Source organism: Homalodisca vitripennis, chromosome 8, assembly GCF_021130785.1.
Source record: "Homalodisca vitripennis isolate AUS2020 chromosome 8, UT_GWSS_2.1, whole genome shotgun sequence".
NCBI lineage: Eukaryota > Metazoa > Arthropoda > Insecta > Hemiptera > Cicadellidae > Homalodisca > Homalodisca vitripennis.
Genome location: NC_060214.1, coordinates 31586958 through 31603609, shown reverse-complemented (window position 1 = coordinate 31603609; position 16652 = coordinate 31586958). Strand labels below are relative to the sequence as shown.

At 34.3% G+C, this 16652-nt stretch overlaps 1 protein-coding gene and 1 long non-coding RNA gene across 7 annotated transcripts in view; both read left to right on the top strand.

Annotated features, from left to right (window-relative positions):
* Window positions 1-16652, top strand: part of LOC124367484 (serine/threonine-protein kinase ULK2) — a 91316-nt gene that overhangs the window by 61088 nt on the left and 13576 nt on the right. For 5 of the 6 annotated variants that reach the window (XM_046824338.1, XM_046824339.1, XM_046824337.1 and 2 more), the window contains exons 14-17: window positions 5481-5579; window positions 10058-10125; window positions 15812-16013; window positions 16481-16614. In XM_046824338.1, coding sequence (XP_046680294.1) covers window positions 5481-5579; window positions 10058-10125; window positions 15812-16013; window positions 16481-16614 — 503 coding nt within the window. The remainder of the gene's footprint in view (window positions 1-5480; window positions 5580-10057; window positions 10126-15811; window positions 16014-16480; window positions 16615-16652) is intronic. The other variant, XM_046824342.1, reaches the window with a different exon arrangement.
* LOC124367486 lies at window positions 764-2049 on the top strand. Its single transcript, XR_006922905.1, has 2 exons — window positions 764-1406; window positions 1491-2049. It is a non-coding gene; the product is annotated as an uncharacterized LOC124367486 (long non-coding RNA).

Here is a 16652-nt window from a genome sequence, read left to right as displayed (position 1 = left end):
AACAAAACAAAATTCTTGACAAAAATTGAAAGGAAATGTTCTGAACAAATCATAACCAAATATTTACAAAGTTTGTCACATGAAAGTTGATTGATAAAGATAAAATGTTAATTAACAGTAGTATTTTTATATATAAATCAATAGAATGAGTGATTTCTAGTGTATAGTTTGAAATTTTTTAGTGTAATTATTATATTGATGAAGTGTTTTAAGTAAAACTTAATCTTGTATTGAAAATGATTGTTATGTAAAAATTAAGTTAGTATGAAGTCATGTTGTATTGTATTAAGTCAACAGTTTTTTTATTAATTTTTTTCTGTATAATGTTTAGTTTGATAAATATTTAGTCACTGTGATATCAGTCACTACTAGTTGTTCTGTTTGTTTTGTTTTCTCTAGCAATCAGCAAAATTGTACGTTTTTGCATGGAATGTGATTTTAAATCCACATTTGTGGGTGATACCCATCTCTCTGTGGGTAATTAATAGTTAACATTAACATACAAATGTTTAGTACTACTACTATATTTAATATGTTTAAAGAACAAACCATCTTGTATATCAAATCTTGGCATGTCATCTACAATTAATGTACTGTATTGTACTGATACCTTATCTTTCAAAAACAGGAAGCTTGCATTTATTTTCATGAAATTAGTGGAGTATATGTTCCTTGTACTTACAGCCTTAGAAAAACGTTCATTCTCATAACTAAAATTTCTTTGCTTAAAAAAAAAAAAAAAAAAAAAAAAAAAAAAAAAAAAATTTTGAAAATAGTATTAATATTGTGGCATTATTGTGCAGTATTTAATTAAATTTTATTAATCTATACTATTGATTGTAATGGACTTCTTTTGCACATAATATATATTAAACCTTATTTATAGTATTAGAACACTATTGGAATAATTTTAATAATTTAAAAACATTTATATTAACAGATATGCTCTCTTAATATTTCTGTTCCTGATCTTCATGGATGTAGTCAATAAAAACGCAAGTGTTTGTGAAATAGTTTGCTAATAATATATATTTAATGTAATTTAAATGCAAAAAAACAAGTTTTTAGGTAACAAAACATGCAAGAATCTGGGTCCACAAAATATTGAATCTGGCAATCTAGACTCAGAGAAAATATATGATTGATTGGGATTTTTTGCCGTGTATTACAAATTTCCCATATTGAATGGGCTTTTCTACCAATATAAAAGTATGTTTTATCCTAACTTGCAGTCCATTATTTCAAGGTAATAAATTTTAAAAGCGATGAGCCAGGTAGGAAAGCTAATGAGAGCTGCCGGTTTGATGACTGGAAGCCTCTGAGAAAGTAATGAAACGGAAGGATTGAGTTGCATGTGTGTCTGAGTTTGCACAAATTGTAGCATAGATAATGTAAATGCATCACAGGTAACTTAAGTGCGTCACAGGTAACCGGAAACTGTATTGCAAGGAACTGAAGCGCATCACAGGTAATCTAAAAGTGCGTAACAGGTTACCAAAAAGTACATCACATCTAACCCAATTGCAACACAGGTAACCTAAGAGCGCCACAAAGGCATTTTATAAATGTATTTACTGAAGGCATTAACTCCTTCATGGTTTTGTCATAAAATTACATTCATAATGATTGTATACAATTGTGCTACTGATATAATATTGTGTATCGTTACACTTTCCTGTTTTCTGCCATAATATTGGGCAAGAAGCATTTCTATTACAACTGTCACACAAGTAGTTCTAGTAATTTCTACTAGATGTCAGCACTTCCTTGGTCCTCTGTCATGAGTGTTTGCACGTAGGTGAGTTCGCTATAGTTGCACAGTGTAGACCGCTAGCACGTGTTGTTGCATGTCACCCGTCCAGGAATATTTTATGATTTTATTTATAGTGTTTATTGTACCGTGGAAATATCCAACGCATAAATAGACAATTGGCTTCATTGGAATTTAAACAAAGCCAATTTTAACAAAAACAAGTTTTTGGCAACAATAACTAAAAATAACAAAAATTAGAAAAAAAGACGCTAAAATCTTGTTTAGTGTAATATATATATATATATATATATATATATATATATATATATATATATATATATATATATATATCTAAACTCTACAAACCTGTCTCTGTAAAAAACAGCAAAAACATTCATAAAACAATATAATAGTAAGTACAAAAAAGGATTGCTTTCTTACATGGAAAAGCCTGTCCACATGTGGCAAAATGAACTCAGGATATCACCTCAACATTTGGCTTGGAAGAATTTGGTAACCCTCCACCATACAATCCCAATCTATTACCCAGTGGTCTCCATATGTTTTCACAACTGAAGAAATATCTTGATGGTCAGCTTTGCAATAACAGAAATAGCATCAGAATGATCATCATTTCAGACACTGTTTAATCAGGCTGCAAACTTCCATGACAATGGTATACAAAAAGTTGTTTTTTTATATAATAAGTGCATTAATATTGATGGAAATCATGTAGAAAAGTAGATAAAAATGTGAGATTTCATATAAAAAGTAAATTGTTTATAAAAGCTTACCTTCTTTATTATATATAAAAATGGTGCTTACTTAAGAAGGAACGTGAGTCAGCTGCTGACCACGCATCTAACGTTCTGTTTTTAATATTGGAATAAAGTTTAAAACTATGTTATGATTTTAGAGTTGCAATGCTAATGCATTGTTAAAAATAAGATTTTCTGTTGATAGTAATGGTTTTTAATTTATATTCAATATGTAGTTCCTTACGGAACAATCTATACCTGATAGCAATTAGCATTAACAGATATGTTTATGAATTAGTATTTTTAATCATCAAATAGTACGGTTTGAATTAAACATCATTGACACTAAAACAAAGTTTCTATAGTGAAACATGTAGATTTTATATGAACTCATACTCATAATGCATGCAGCTTTAACCCTCCTAGTGATGAATATGTTTATTATGAATGATAGGTGCATTTGGAGTGTTTCGCTGGGGGTTTCTTAAAAATTAATAAAAATTATTAATTTTATTGAAAATACAATATATTATATACCAAAATATTCATAAAAACATAAAGAACGATTTTAAAGTAAATAAAACTACTTTCCTTTGTACATATCCCTTAAAACTTGCTCAAAAATTAAAAAAACTGTTTTTTTTTTTTTTTTTAATTTTACCACAAAAACCACATAGTATAAAACTCACTAAACAAAGATTTGAAGATAGCAAATTTTTTCTAAATTTCATGAAAATAAATAATATATACAGTTTTCGCACAATATTTTACTTGAAAAAAAAAAATTTATGATGGAAATATTATACACTATGTACATGGAAGAAACCCTTGCATTCACTCCAAGGCACTACTACTATAATGCTTTCTCTTCCTCCCTTGATACTTTGGTCTCCAAAAATGACTCAATTTATATAAACATTCTCTATGAACACCAGAATTGCATCCTGGACACTAGAATCGCGATCTTCCCCTTTTTTTGTGTGGTCACATACAATACATAGCCGCTCTTGTCTTCCTGGTAAGCGTTGGGGGGAATGGCCTGCACCAGGATTTGAATTATAAACATCGGGAAAATTGTCTGCACTGATATTACTGTCACTCATATCACTCATTTGTTCTTCTAAAACATTTCTAATATCTTCTCAACGTAAATCATCCGCCATTTCGAATGTATTACGATCGGAATAAACAAAATAACACCGGTAAACACGCCGACACAAGTCATAGGTTAGCGACTGTGAGTAAAACACAAACAACGTTGTAACAAATACCAGCTATTTGTTTATTCTTTTAACAGTTCATCTGGAAACAGATCTAGAGGAAAGAGAAGACGTTTCTGTACACAATGAAGTAAATAATGGCCGAATTTAACCGAAGATAGCCGAGCAGCGATGACAATTTCGAACGCATGTCGACGCATCGACATTTATCATTCATATTAAACGAATGAACGTCACTAGAGCGGCTTTTATCACTAAGAGGGTTAAACTTTAGCTCCTTGTTAGAAACGCAGAATCAGATGCACATCCAGCAGCTGACTAGCGTTCCTTTTTGAACAACATGGCTTGTGTTCTCTTCTGGAAATATGTGAAATAACTGTTATAGTGTGGGCTGGTGTACTAATATTTTTATATTTTCATACATAGAATCGTGATAAATTTAGTCATTTTATAAATTAGTTGGCTTTGGACAGTAGCATTTTCATCTCATTTCTAACAATTTAGTTTCATTATAAGCTTGGCCTTAGAATGGTTAATAAGTGGATGGAGAAAACATAGCTCAGGTACTATAATATGGAGTCAAGTAATTTGTTCACTCAGGAGACAGTCCATTTTATTTGTCTTATCAATTTGTATTAGTCATAGTAGTATGTAAATAATTGTATTAGTAGAAAAGAGAGTTGGTGCAGTCATAAATATTAAGGGAGACATCTTTGCTATTTATGACAGACTCATCTAGAGGTTTTAAGTGCTTGTTCTCAGAGAGTAAAAAGAAAGCACAGACCTTTCACTCCCAGGCAAGAATAGAAAGTAGCCCAAAGCAGTAAACAAAGGGATGTCACCCACCCCAAGTTTATTGTAAGGTTAACAATGGGCTGTGAAGGACTGGACCTCACTGCCCCCTCCATAGGGGGAAAAATACTTTCACCTCAGGACAAGGGCTCAGAGCCACTCTCCTCTAAGCAGTCCAGTTTGGAACTAAGGTAGAGAGTAACAGCAATAGTTTCAAGTTACGAAAGTGTTATAGACTGTAATTATTCCAGCACTCAAGGAACTACATTCCATAACTACATAGTGCAAGTGTTGTAAATGGGTGAGTTGTAAGGTTTCATTACGGAGGTATCAATCAATGAGCTACCTAATTAATTGTCCACATCTGTTTCCACCCTTATTATCTTCATATCTGCTTGTAATGCTGGTAATATAAGAAGTGCTCACTTAGGAAACTATAATACAATACTTATAAAATAAATGTTGAATTATTTGGATGAGTGATTCCAACCCTAATGATTCACATTATTTATTGAACAAGTGAAATTTCTAAGGAAAAGCAATTAGTCGCTTGTAACACTAAAAAATGATAAATAACCACCATTTTATAGGGACTGTTTAAATTAGAATCTGCAGCCTACATTTAAGTAAAACAGCGCAATAAAATTATCAACATATACGTAGTGCACCTTCGAAATGTTTCTTCTCAATATCAAGTGTGGTATAATTTGATATATTGATCAAATAAAAACTCTAAATTTAAGTTGGAAATATTCTGTTAGTTGGAAGTTTTAGAATTTAACTACGTTTACTTTAAAGACAGGTTAGTTCTGAATCTTTAAGGATCGTAGTCGTAGGTCAAAGACTTGTATTTGATAAATGTAAGTATTTTACAATTTTAAAAATTAAGTAGTTAGAAATTTGAAATAGAATTAGAAGTATCAACATCAAAATCGATAATCCTGATGTGTGTTGCAGTCCTAAGCTCACCTATACTCACAGGACAAATTAACAACTTCAACACCAACAACATGCTTCCTATCGTTCCATTCAGTCCTCGAGCTACCACCCTGCCAGGTGCGTTTCTCATCTGTTGGCTAAAACTCACATTGAGGGTTAAGCAATAACAATAATCTTTTGTTGAATTTTACACGATCGCTGAATGAAATTCAGTCCCTGGATGGGAAAAAATAAGGATGCACTATTATAGAAAGTGTAGGATTGATAATGGCTGACAATCTAACAATTGGCTATCAGATATCGGCACTACCAGCTAGGATCCCGAAGGATTTCATCTGAATTGTGCAAGTGAGATAAACTGATGTCATTCATCATTCCTCATCAGTAATTTGATGTCAGTGGAATGCCTACCCATAAACACTTGATTTTTTTTGTTCTCTTAGAACAAGAAGCTGAGAAATTGCACTTAGTCCTAAAAGTACCTTTGCGATGGAATGACGCGATATTCTGGAAGTGGGGGCCACCTTCTGTCAAATCCATGAGGAAAGATTTTGGGCATTAATCTCAGTCATGTCTCCTTGGAAGAATGGGAGGTCAGCAGCTCCTCCAAGTCAAAGTAGCCAGGCAGGCAGCCTTAATACTTAAAGAACCCCACCAACTCAACAGTCACCTTCCGCAGTAGACTGGTCCTATCGATCTATCCTTGCATCCCAATATACCGACATTTTTTTGTTAGTGACATGTCACTCCTGGACACCCATAAAGTTGTCCAAATTTAAGTGACACATCGATTTTTCTGTACCCAGTTTTGGTTCAACTGGAAGGTATAAACTAGCCAGAAGAGAGACCTACAGGGGATCTATAAATACTTAGAATACTAGACCTTACAATAGTATGTTTTGTTTCTATACCTCATTTCTTCTTTTATAATATATAATACCTCACCGGCCAGTAGAAAGTTCTCACAAAGTCATGTATAAGTCCTGAGGACATCACCATTAACCAGGACAAGATGACTTCTCGGAATCTTTAGTAAGGTTTCCCTAAATCGAACTGAACAGAAATGGAAGAATGCTTAGAGCAAAAGTAATCCTAGGCACCATTTACAGAGCTTTGTTGATTCAAACTCAATTTTTTAAATTCAGAAAAGGATTGTAAGGCCAATGGCAAAGGCCATTATTGGATCTGGAACTCAAAAATTACTGTAAAACGCAACAAATAAAAATTTTTACCTTTTGGTCTTCTAAAAGTAAATTTTTGCATATTTTCCATACTTCAAGTAGCTACCCGTTCACACAATACTGATTACCAATATCAGTGTGAAAACATTAACATGACATCTCTTATCATTTTTCTCAGGTACCACTTTGTAAATAAACTCCTTAGCCAATTACTAAATGATAACTGGCTAGGTACTATTATTTATTTCTTTGAATAATTGCTTGAAATGTCTAAAAACTTTTTAGTTTTGGTCTATGTTGTGAAATATTTGTGATACAATTTTTGCATAAATGCAAATAACAGCCATCTCAAAACTTTTTATTGTTTGAGATTAAGTAACGGACTTATCCAAGACAATGTTAGTACTATATCTAATCAGGAAGAAATTACAACAATTCATCTCGTTCACTGTTATTTTTGTAATGTTATTGTGAAATGCAGTAACAATTCAATACAAATTGGCTTTTACACCTTAGACTGTTAAATTTAAACATATATACCATATAGGATTAATAGGATTTCAGACTTTAGCATCGTTAAATGTTACTACAAACATAGAGTATTAGATTTAGAGCATCGGAATCTATCCGCTTCTTCAGGTGATATGAGAGAGTCCCTCACGTTCTCTGCTGTGTGCAACAAGTGTTTTGTGCAGTATGTTTCTGTTTTGAAGTGACATGATTTGTGCTTCTAACTACTCTGAACTTTTCAGTTATATACTTGATTATTTAATGTATTCGTTCTGTTGTCGGTTTGATTTTGGTTTGATTCCATTTCTCAAAATATAGTATTCTATTTGAGGAACATAAAAATGGTAAATGTCCAAAAATATAAATGCCTTTTCAAATGATCCATTGTCATAATAAACTCCAAGCAAAGATCATATGCTGTATTCCTTATGTGAAGAATATTGCATAATACTGATATTAATATTATTATAATTTTTAACCCTTTATTTTAACTGCTGAGTTTATTTTGAAAAAAAAAAAATTATATTTATTCACTAAACACATTCTGTATTGTGGACATATATCCCTAATATTTATAAAAATGTATTTACAAAAATGTTCAATTATATATATATATATATATATATATATATATATATATATATATATATAAATCTAGTTTCGGTTGGGGCACTGAGATCTTACACTAGGCTTTATCAGATTCACCACACCTGTCATGGTCTACTGGTTGACTTTGTAACAACTCTCTTATGTCACTAGATTGATCTAAATAGTTCCTGTCCATTTTAAATGCATATAATGTTGGTAAAACTCAACATATAAAATAAATAAAACTTGCTATAATACAAACTTGACACTCCCAACCTAGACCTATATAGATTAAGAAACTTGGGTTATTTTGAAACAAAAAACTAATTATTTCTTTCACTACATCACTCCCTTGAAAGAGAAATACTTTTCAAAACATGTTTATACCACTTGACTAAATAATAACTTCAAATAATATTACATACTTGCAACAAGAAACATTATCAAACTAACTAACGAGTACGAAAACAACAGCAAAGAAATGACAAGAACGAAAATGAAATACAATATTCTTCTTCTCTCCCACTAGTATCAGAGATCAATAAGTACTGAACTTTATACTATTTGATATATTTATTTATCCGATATCGATTGCTACAATTACTTTCACCGAAAAGCATTATAGTGATTTTATAAAGTGGCTTTTTCACGGCGATGTTTGACCGTCACTGCAGTCATTGTCATCAGTACTTCGGTTAAAGAATAATTGGAGATGTTACGCTGTAAAGATATGTTTTTACAATGAAATGTAAGTAAATTGTAGTATGAATAATATACACATTCCAAGTGGTCCCTGAACTGTATAACAAGAGTAACGTTCATATTTAAGTGCTGCGTTGAAGGCACTTGATACCCGTTCTTTTGATTCGAAAGCAGTCTGGGAATGCAAGAATTCTCTGGTAGAACTGGCTAAGGAAAATAGAGTAACACTCGGGCTAGGTGACGGGCCATGAGGGCATTCATGGAAATGATAAAGCAGATACCCTTGCCAAAAAGCTGGTGGTGCCAGAGCCGGGTTGCAGGATAGCTTTCTTCTACATTAAAGCTCTTGTAAAAGATTGGGAAAAGAGGACAAGATACTTTAATTGGAGAAGGGACTTAGGATTAAGAAAATAAAAAATGTTTATCTCTCCTTATGCTAAAGGGTGGGCATCTCTCCTAGATCAGAGTAAGGAGGATATAAGAATGATAATAGTAACAGGACATGGCCTCCTTAGACAACACCTCTTGAAGGTGGGTCTTCGCCAGACTGATGAATGCAGACTCTGTGGAGAAGAGGAGGAATCAGCGGAACATATTTGGCTAAACTGTCCTGCCATATCAAAAATTTGTAAAAGATTCCTAGGGGCATATCTCCTCAGCCCCAAGGCTAGTCAGCCCTCAAATATGATTGGCTTCTGTAAAAGTCTCAGATTTCGAGGATACAAATATAAGTTAGGGAAGTGCAAAGGTCCTTATAGGACTAAGTGCGGGGACAATCGTCTCTTTCCCTCAGGAAAAAAGTTCATATTTACTTAAACACAAATAATGTATATTTACAATGGACAGCGCTGATGTTTGGTAATTTGACAGTTGTTGTTTTTGGGTTCATAAATGGCACTACGTAACCAAAGTAGAGAAACTGACAATGGGCTGCATGTACTTTTCTCTACTAGGCTGCACAAACACATCAAGCCACGCTATAAAGCAGTGAGTGAATGTCCTTTGGAATAACCAAGCTGTACATAAAATGTATAAATACAAAAGTAATGCTGGAGGCACTAAGCATGTAAACATGTATACACAAGAGTAACACTGAGGGCACTGGGCTGGCTGAATAGCTTAGCAGTTTAAGGTTTGTTTAATAAATGTGAAAATAAATATGAATGTTTAATTAGAAACTCCAACATTTACAAGAATTCAACATAAAACACAATTATTGGAATGCACTAAAGATTTTTACAACTGCATACCAAATTTAATTATTAACCAACCATTTGCTTGGTTTTTTTGAACATTTTGCAGACACAATGTCAAGAGTTCCAACATGACTTTTTCAACCTGTACTGCTAAGTAAATATTTAGACTAAAAACTAAAAAATATCCAAGCCATGCATCATAGAACTTTATTTATCAAATAAAATATGCCATCTCAATAGTCAAATTATTTTATAGATGGTATTCACTCCTATATATCTGGTTCCGTATCGTCCAGATTCATTCATACAGTTCAGATGACTTAAAGGACTTGCTATCAAATACTGGTACAAGATTTATCTATCTGAATTGTGTTAACGTATCAAAATATTGTTTAAAAAAATGTTTGTTGTGTTTCAGATCTGGGTCATTTCGAAACTCCTACGCCTTTTGTTATTCCTGAACTTCCACCGGAAACTTTACTTGAGGTATTAAATCACAACTAACTATATTTGCTATTTTATATATCTATACCAAGGATTCAATTCAATTCAATTCAATAATATCTTTATTCACACATTCATCAAGAATGGTTACAGAGTCAACACATGCAGTAAAAATTGATGTCATCAAGAAGTAGGTAAACTAGTTTAAAACTATTATAAATGCAAAGAGAAAATATCTTTAAAATTTGATATTAACTAACATTTCTGTAAAATAAAATATATATGAGGAGAAAATATATGAATGCATATACATACACATACATGTCTTAAATAATAGCATTAACAGAATTAAAAAATCTCATTCAAACTATAAATTGTAGAGTTTATCAACAGGCTGTGCAGTCTATTCTTCAGAGTTTTAGAGTCACATGTTTTGAAGTTTTCTGGAAGCATGTTAAAGAGTCTTGCACCGCTATAGGAAGGCTTCTTGGTGTAAAGGGTTGTTCTATGCGCTGGAAGGGATATATCATTTGCCCGTCTTGTTGTGTAGCTGTTGACGTCACCAACCCTTGGTAATCTTTCTCTTGAGGCGTGGGTGATTACCTCGATGATGTATATGGACACTACTGTGAGTATCTCAAAAGATTTAAAAGCCTCTCTACAAGATTCTTGTGGCTGTAGTCCTGCCATGATCCGCATAACCCGCTTCTGTAATACCAGGACACGATGAAGGTTGCCGGCAGATGAACTTCCCCACAGAGTTATTCCATATCGAACATGTGATTCGAATAGAGCGTGATATGCGGCTTTCAAAGCGATAGAGGTACCAATGGATTTAATCCTCTTCATTGCAAAGATTGCAGAGCTAAGCCTTGAACACAGTTGGTCGGTGTGATTGCTCCAGGAGAGGCCTTGATCCAGAGTTAGGCCTAAGTATTTTGTGTTGTCAACTCTCTGAAGATCTGGGGACTCAGTCAAGCATTCTCTTAATCGTCCAGAAGCGAGATATTTTGTCTTTGCAGCGTTAAAAACTAGGTCGTTATTTGAGCAATATTGTTGTGCCATACTGACTGATATAAAGGTACGAATGTCCAGGTCTTCAATGGCATTGCCACTCGTTACAAGAACGGTGTCATCAGCAAACATGACTGGGTAGCTTATATTACCCAAATACTTAGGTAGGTCTGCAGTAAAAAGAACAAACAGAACCGGGCCCAACACTGAACCCTGGGGAACACCTCTTGTAACAGCCAAGGGCCCAGATCTTGCAGTCCTCTCTGTTCCATCCAGGTTTTGTTTTATTTCAACGACCTGTTCTCTTCCCGTTAAGTAACTCTCAAACCACTTGACTGTAGTCCCTCCAAAACCAAGAGATTTAATTTTGTTGATAATTAAACTATGGCCCAAACAGTCAAACACCTTACTTAAATCAAGGAAAACACTTGTAACTGTGTTCCCTTCCTCCAAGTTGTCAATGATGTGTTCTATTAAATTGTTAAAAGCACTTGTGGTTGATCTTCCAGGGATAAACCCATGTTGTCTATCAGGCAGGAGATTGTTGAGTTTAAGGTGGTTTTGAATTCTGGTTAAAATTATTTTTTCTATGATTTTTGAAATAGTTGGGATTAGGGATATCGGCCTGAAATTTTGTAGCTCCTTTTTGCTTCCCTGCTTATGAAGGGGATAAACTTTAGATATTTTGAGTTTGCTAGGAAAAATCCCCTGAGACAAAGACTTGTTGATTATATCTGTAATGGGTAAAAATACTTCACCAATGCAAAACTTTAGCAGCTTAGAGCTCACGTCATCGATACCTGAAGAAGATGTTGACTTCAGTGACATTATAGTGTTAAAAACTTCACTGAAGGAAGTGAGTCTCCATTCCATAAGTGAAGTTCCAAGAAAAAAAGTATCACTCATAACAATGGCTCTTGATTGATTGTTTTGCAGTAGAGTTTGCTCGGCTATATTGGAAAAAAAGATATTAAAGTGTTCACACAATTTGTCTGGGTCTTCTTCTACCTTTCCTCCAACATCAATCTGCCATCTTGCCCTTGCACTGTCTTTTCTTGAAATTCTCTCACTATTGATGACATTCCAGATGGCTTTAGATTTATTACTTGACTCAGCAATAAGGCTTTCATTTTCTTCCCGTCTTAGAGTTTTTAGTTTTAGATCATACATTTTTTTCTTGTTAAACGCATCCACTTTGTCTTGCTCACTTCCAGTTTTTCTACCCTGTCACTCATATCCCCTCTACAGTAACACCCTTATTAATTTAAATAATATTTTTAAGAACATTACCATGTATCTATTTTATAGCTTTCACTTCATGGAAATCAGAAATCAGAAATTCTTTATTGTCAGGACAGTAGAACACTGCAAATAGCGTCAACAATATTATGTAATAGTTAATTACATTAAGTTATTTTCAGAATAGCCCAATAAAATTAAATATAAAAAACGTCAGATTAATTTAAACAGCACTAAAGTTTTTGTCAATGCTAAAATAAATCAAACTAAAGCTTACATAGGTGGCTGGTATTAACAATAAAGCTTAACATAAGCTAGTCTGACCAGAGCACTCGACAAAGTCCCTGACACTGTAGTAAGCCCGCTGTACCAAATGCCGCTTGACCTCCCTCTCAAAAGAAGGACTTGTTTTTGTTTTCATAGAGTCTGTGAGTGCATTATATAGTTTAATGCCGCTGGTTAATAAATGTCTTTCAAAAAAAACTTGTTCTATGGGCAGGAATGGTAATCATATTGGAGTGACGTATAGATTGTGACGATGTAGGGGATTTTGAGATTTGAAAAGGTGGAGGTTTTTGTGAACAAATGTCACGCAGTACAAGATATAAAATCGATGGGAATGTTTAGAACCTTTGCCTCCCTAAAAAGCGACCTACAAGAAGCTCTACACGGTTTCCCAAAAACCGCTCTCAACGCCCTTTTTCTGGAGTTTAAAAACGAATTTTGTACGTACACTTTCACATCCCCAAATGACTACAGCATATGTGAGAAAGGGGTAGATAAGCCCATAGTAAGCAGCCAAGGTCACTCTGGTATCAGCAAACTTTGGACAGGTTTCTAATAACAAAATCCCCGAGCTTAGTTTCCTACAAACGAGCTCAATATGATCGTGGAAGCTTAATTTATTGTCAATCTGAACGCCTAGAAACTTTAGCGACTTACCAGATGAAATCTCTTCATCCCCAAGTGGAATGGAATTTGCTCCAAATCCGGAGAACTTCTGATAGAAAAATGGATCATTTGAGTTTTCTCGTTATTTTACTAAGAGCTGGTTATGCTGAAACCACTGGGATATTTTTTGTGCTTCTTCAGAAGCCAGAGTCATGAGGTCCAAGTGGTTTGGGGCTTTCACTGTGAGGGATGTATCGTCTGCAAAAAGACAAATTTTGGCATTGGGACCAGAAATGCAATTTGGAGGTCATTCACAAACAAGAGGAACAAGATTGGTCCCAGTACTGAACCCTGCGGGACTCCTCTTATTACCTCACATGGTTTTGACGAGGCTGTTCTTTGACAGCCATAGCTGTCCAAAAAAGGAAGCTGTAACTGATTGCGTCCTCCCACGCAGGTAAGATGAAATCCAACAGTACGATACACCTCTAATGCCAAGTAAGTGAAGTTTTTTTAGCAAAATTTTATGATTAACCATATCAAAAGGCCTTGGTCAAGTCGAAAAAAACAATCCCATAGCTAAATTGCCCGAGTCCAGAGCCTGTGTCAAAAATGAAATAACAGAGTCAACTGCGTCAGTGGTTGATTTTCCTTTAATGAAACCAAACTGACTTGCAGAGAGAACTCCGTTTCTCGCCAGAAAAAGACAACAATCTATCCAGAAATATATTCTTTCAAATATCTTAGAAAAAAGGTTGTAACCAGCGAAATAGGTCTGAAGTTACTACAAACGTTCCTAGCTCCTCTCTTTGTAGAGAGGGTGGACTATAGCGTGTTTTTGTGAATTAGGAAATTCACCCACTGAAAAAGATAAATTAATTAAATAAGCAAGTGGGGAAGAAATTAAATCATGGATCTGCCTGAAAAGCTTAGACGATAGTCCATCATTTCCACAAGATGGCTTAGGTTTTAAAGCAAGTATCACACGGCCGATACTTCCTGCTCTGTGGTGGGGGACAAGAACAGCGACTTGGTTACAGATTGTGGTGTAGTAGTGTTTGTGTTGACTCGCTTAGGCCATGAGAAATATTTCCACTGGTGTCATGGTATTGACCAATAGTCGAGAAGAAGTTGTTAAAACATATTGGCAACCCTGACAGGATCCCTAACTTCATTGTCATCAGAATCAAGCAAAGTGGGGGAAAACATTATTATTTTTTTCTGGAAGGCTTGCTGTCATTAATGAGAGTCCAAATGGTTTTTGTCTTATTTGCTGATTCAGAGATCCTACTCAGGAGTTGATCCGGACTTAGACTTCCTTATTGCACTTTTATAGGAACGCCTTAATTTTTCTGTATGCCAATCTGGAGGGATGTTGAGGATTCTAGGTCCTTCGTAAAGGAATTAGCAAAACTGTAGCTGATCCTTGAGTCTTAGAATTTCGGGACTCTCCGTGACGATTCCTGTTAGAAGAATTAAGAGGGTGTATTCTTGTCTTTGTCAGAGGAAAAGTTGCTTCAAAGTAATAAGAAATTAGATTTGTAAATTCATTAAATCTATCATTGAAGTCCCCTGATTTAAACACACTACTCCATGTTTCATTTTTTAGAAAATGCCTGAATGTTTGGATATTGCGGGACGTTATCCTTCGCGACATTCTAAACTTAGGCAAAGGTATGGTCTTAGCTGGGAGGACGATATCATAAAAAAGAAATATCATAAAAAAAAAATGTTCAATTCAATAATAGAGTTTAATAATACAGTAAAACCTCTGACATCTGGCCCAATCTGGTACCAAGTATTTTATGGGCGTTGATAATAAAAAAAATGTTTTATTAATTGTATTGATCTCTAAATGGAATCAATACATTTTTTCTATTTACAATACATGTGTAAGTTTAAGATTTTAGAAATCTCCCTATTTAAGTAATCGTACATTTTCCAAGATTTTCTTTTAGTTTCTTCATCCTTCTGTTTTGGGTAACTTACGATGTATACAAAATGGGAAAATTGATGACGGTGTTAAGAAGTAGGCCCTCTAAAGTACACATAATTGTCAATCTACTCTCTCCCAGTTTGTCAAGTAGTAAAACACAAAGTAGCGTCAGAGAAAAAATTTGTATACAAATTGAATCAATTTTAAAAAGTTGTATATAATCTGAGTACATTATATTATTGTTTATTCAGATTGATTGAGACTAGAAATGCTCCAGATAAACAAAAGTCTGGAAAATCTGGAAATAACAAATAAAACCCAATAGATGACAAAAAATAAAGTATTTATTTGTTACAAATAAAACTGTAAAAGAGAGCCAGTTCATCATTTCGTTCTACAGAGAGATTAATTACTGTATAGAAAAAATTAAAATAAATAGGGTTTACTGTTAATATAAAAAATAGCCAGTCCTTTCGTTTACCTCTGGCATACTGTTATTGGGAAATATGATCATACAAACGTTTTAGAACCATAATTTTTAAATTGAATTAACTTAACACATTTTTAACGTGATAACAATTTACATGTCATTCAATCTGTCAGTAAACTTGCATGATGCCTAATGTAAGAATTGAATGTTTAATGCAGAAGGAGCACAATGAGATCTTGGCCAAGCTGAACTTCATTTTGACGGTGAGCGAGTGTATCATTGAGGTGTCCAGGAACAAGACCCGCTCAGACAGTCTGGCGGTGCTTTATCGAGCTGTGACCATGCTGCACTCTGGTATCAACCTGGCTACCACCAAGCTGCGAGACCAGACCCTACAGCCTTCTCCAAGTGTCAAGAAGGGTAAGGGACATTTATTGTTGCGAGGATTAATTTCAGTGCTCTCTACAATTTTGCTACCTATTTTAATGTAACTCTGCGCTATTCCTAGTGTACTGATTCCTGAATCCAGACTACTGATCCACCACTGTATGGCACTGAAAGTTAGTTGCCAATTTTCAAACGTTTATTGTGCTTCCAGAGTTCCTATTCCTAGGCTCCTATTCCAGAATCTAGGCTTTCCAACAGATGCAATCCGTATGGCATTGACAATCTGTTGCTGATTATCATGATTATGTAACTAACAAGGTGATGTACCTAATGTCCTTATTCCTTAACCCAGACCTCTCACCATAGACCAATCCATCCAATTGTAATTGTAATAACTGACCCTGGCTCAGCCGCAGATTATTCCCCACATATTGAACTCATCTAAACCTTATAAAGTTTGTGATATTTTCTAAAAATAATTTAAATTGTGGTATTTTCAGTTGTATCAAACATGAATGTGAAGTTTCGCAAGTGTCTCAACGAGTGCAAGCTGCTGAACATCAACTGCTCCGGCCTGACGCAGAACGCCAGCAGTATTGCTGACAAGCTGATTTACAAACACGCTATGAGTTGTGTAAGTATTTTACTACCTGCTGTAATAAATAAAGGTGT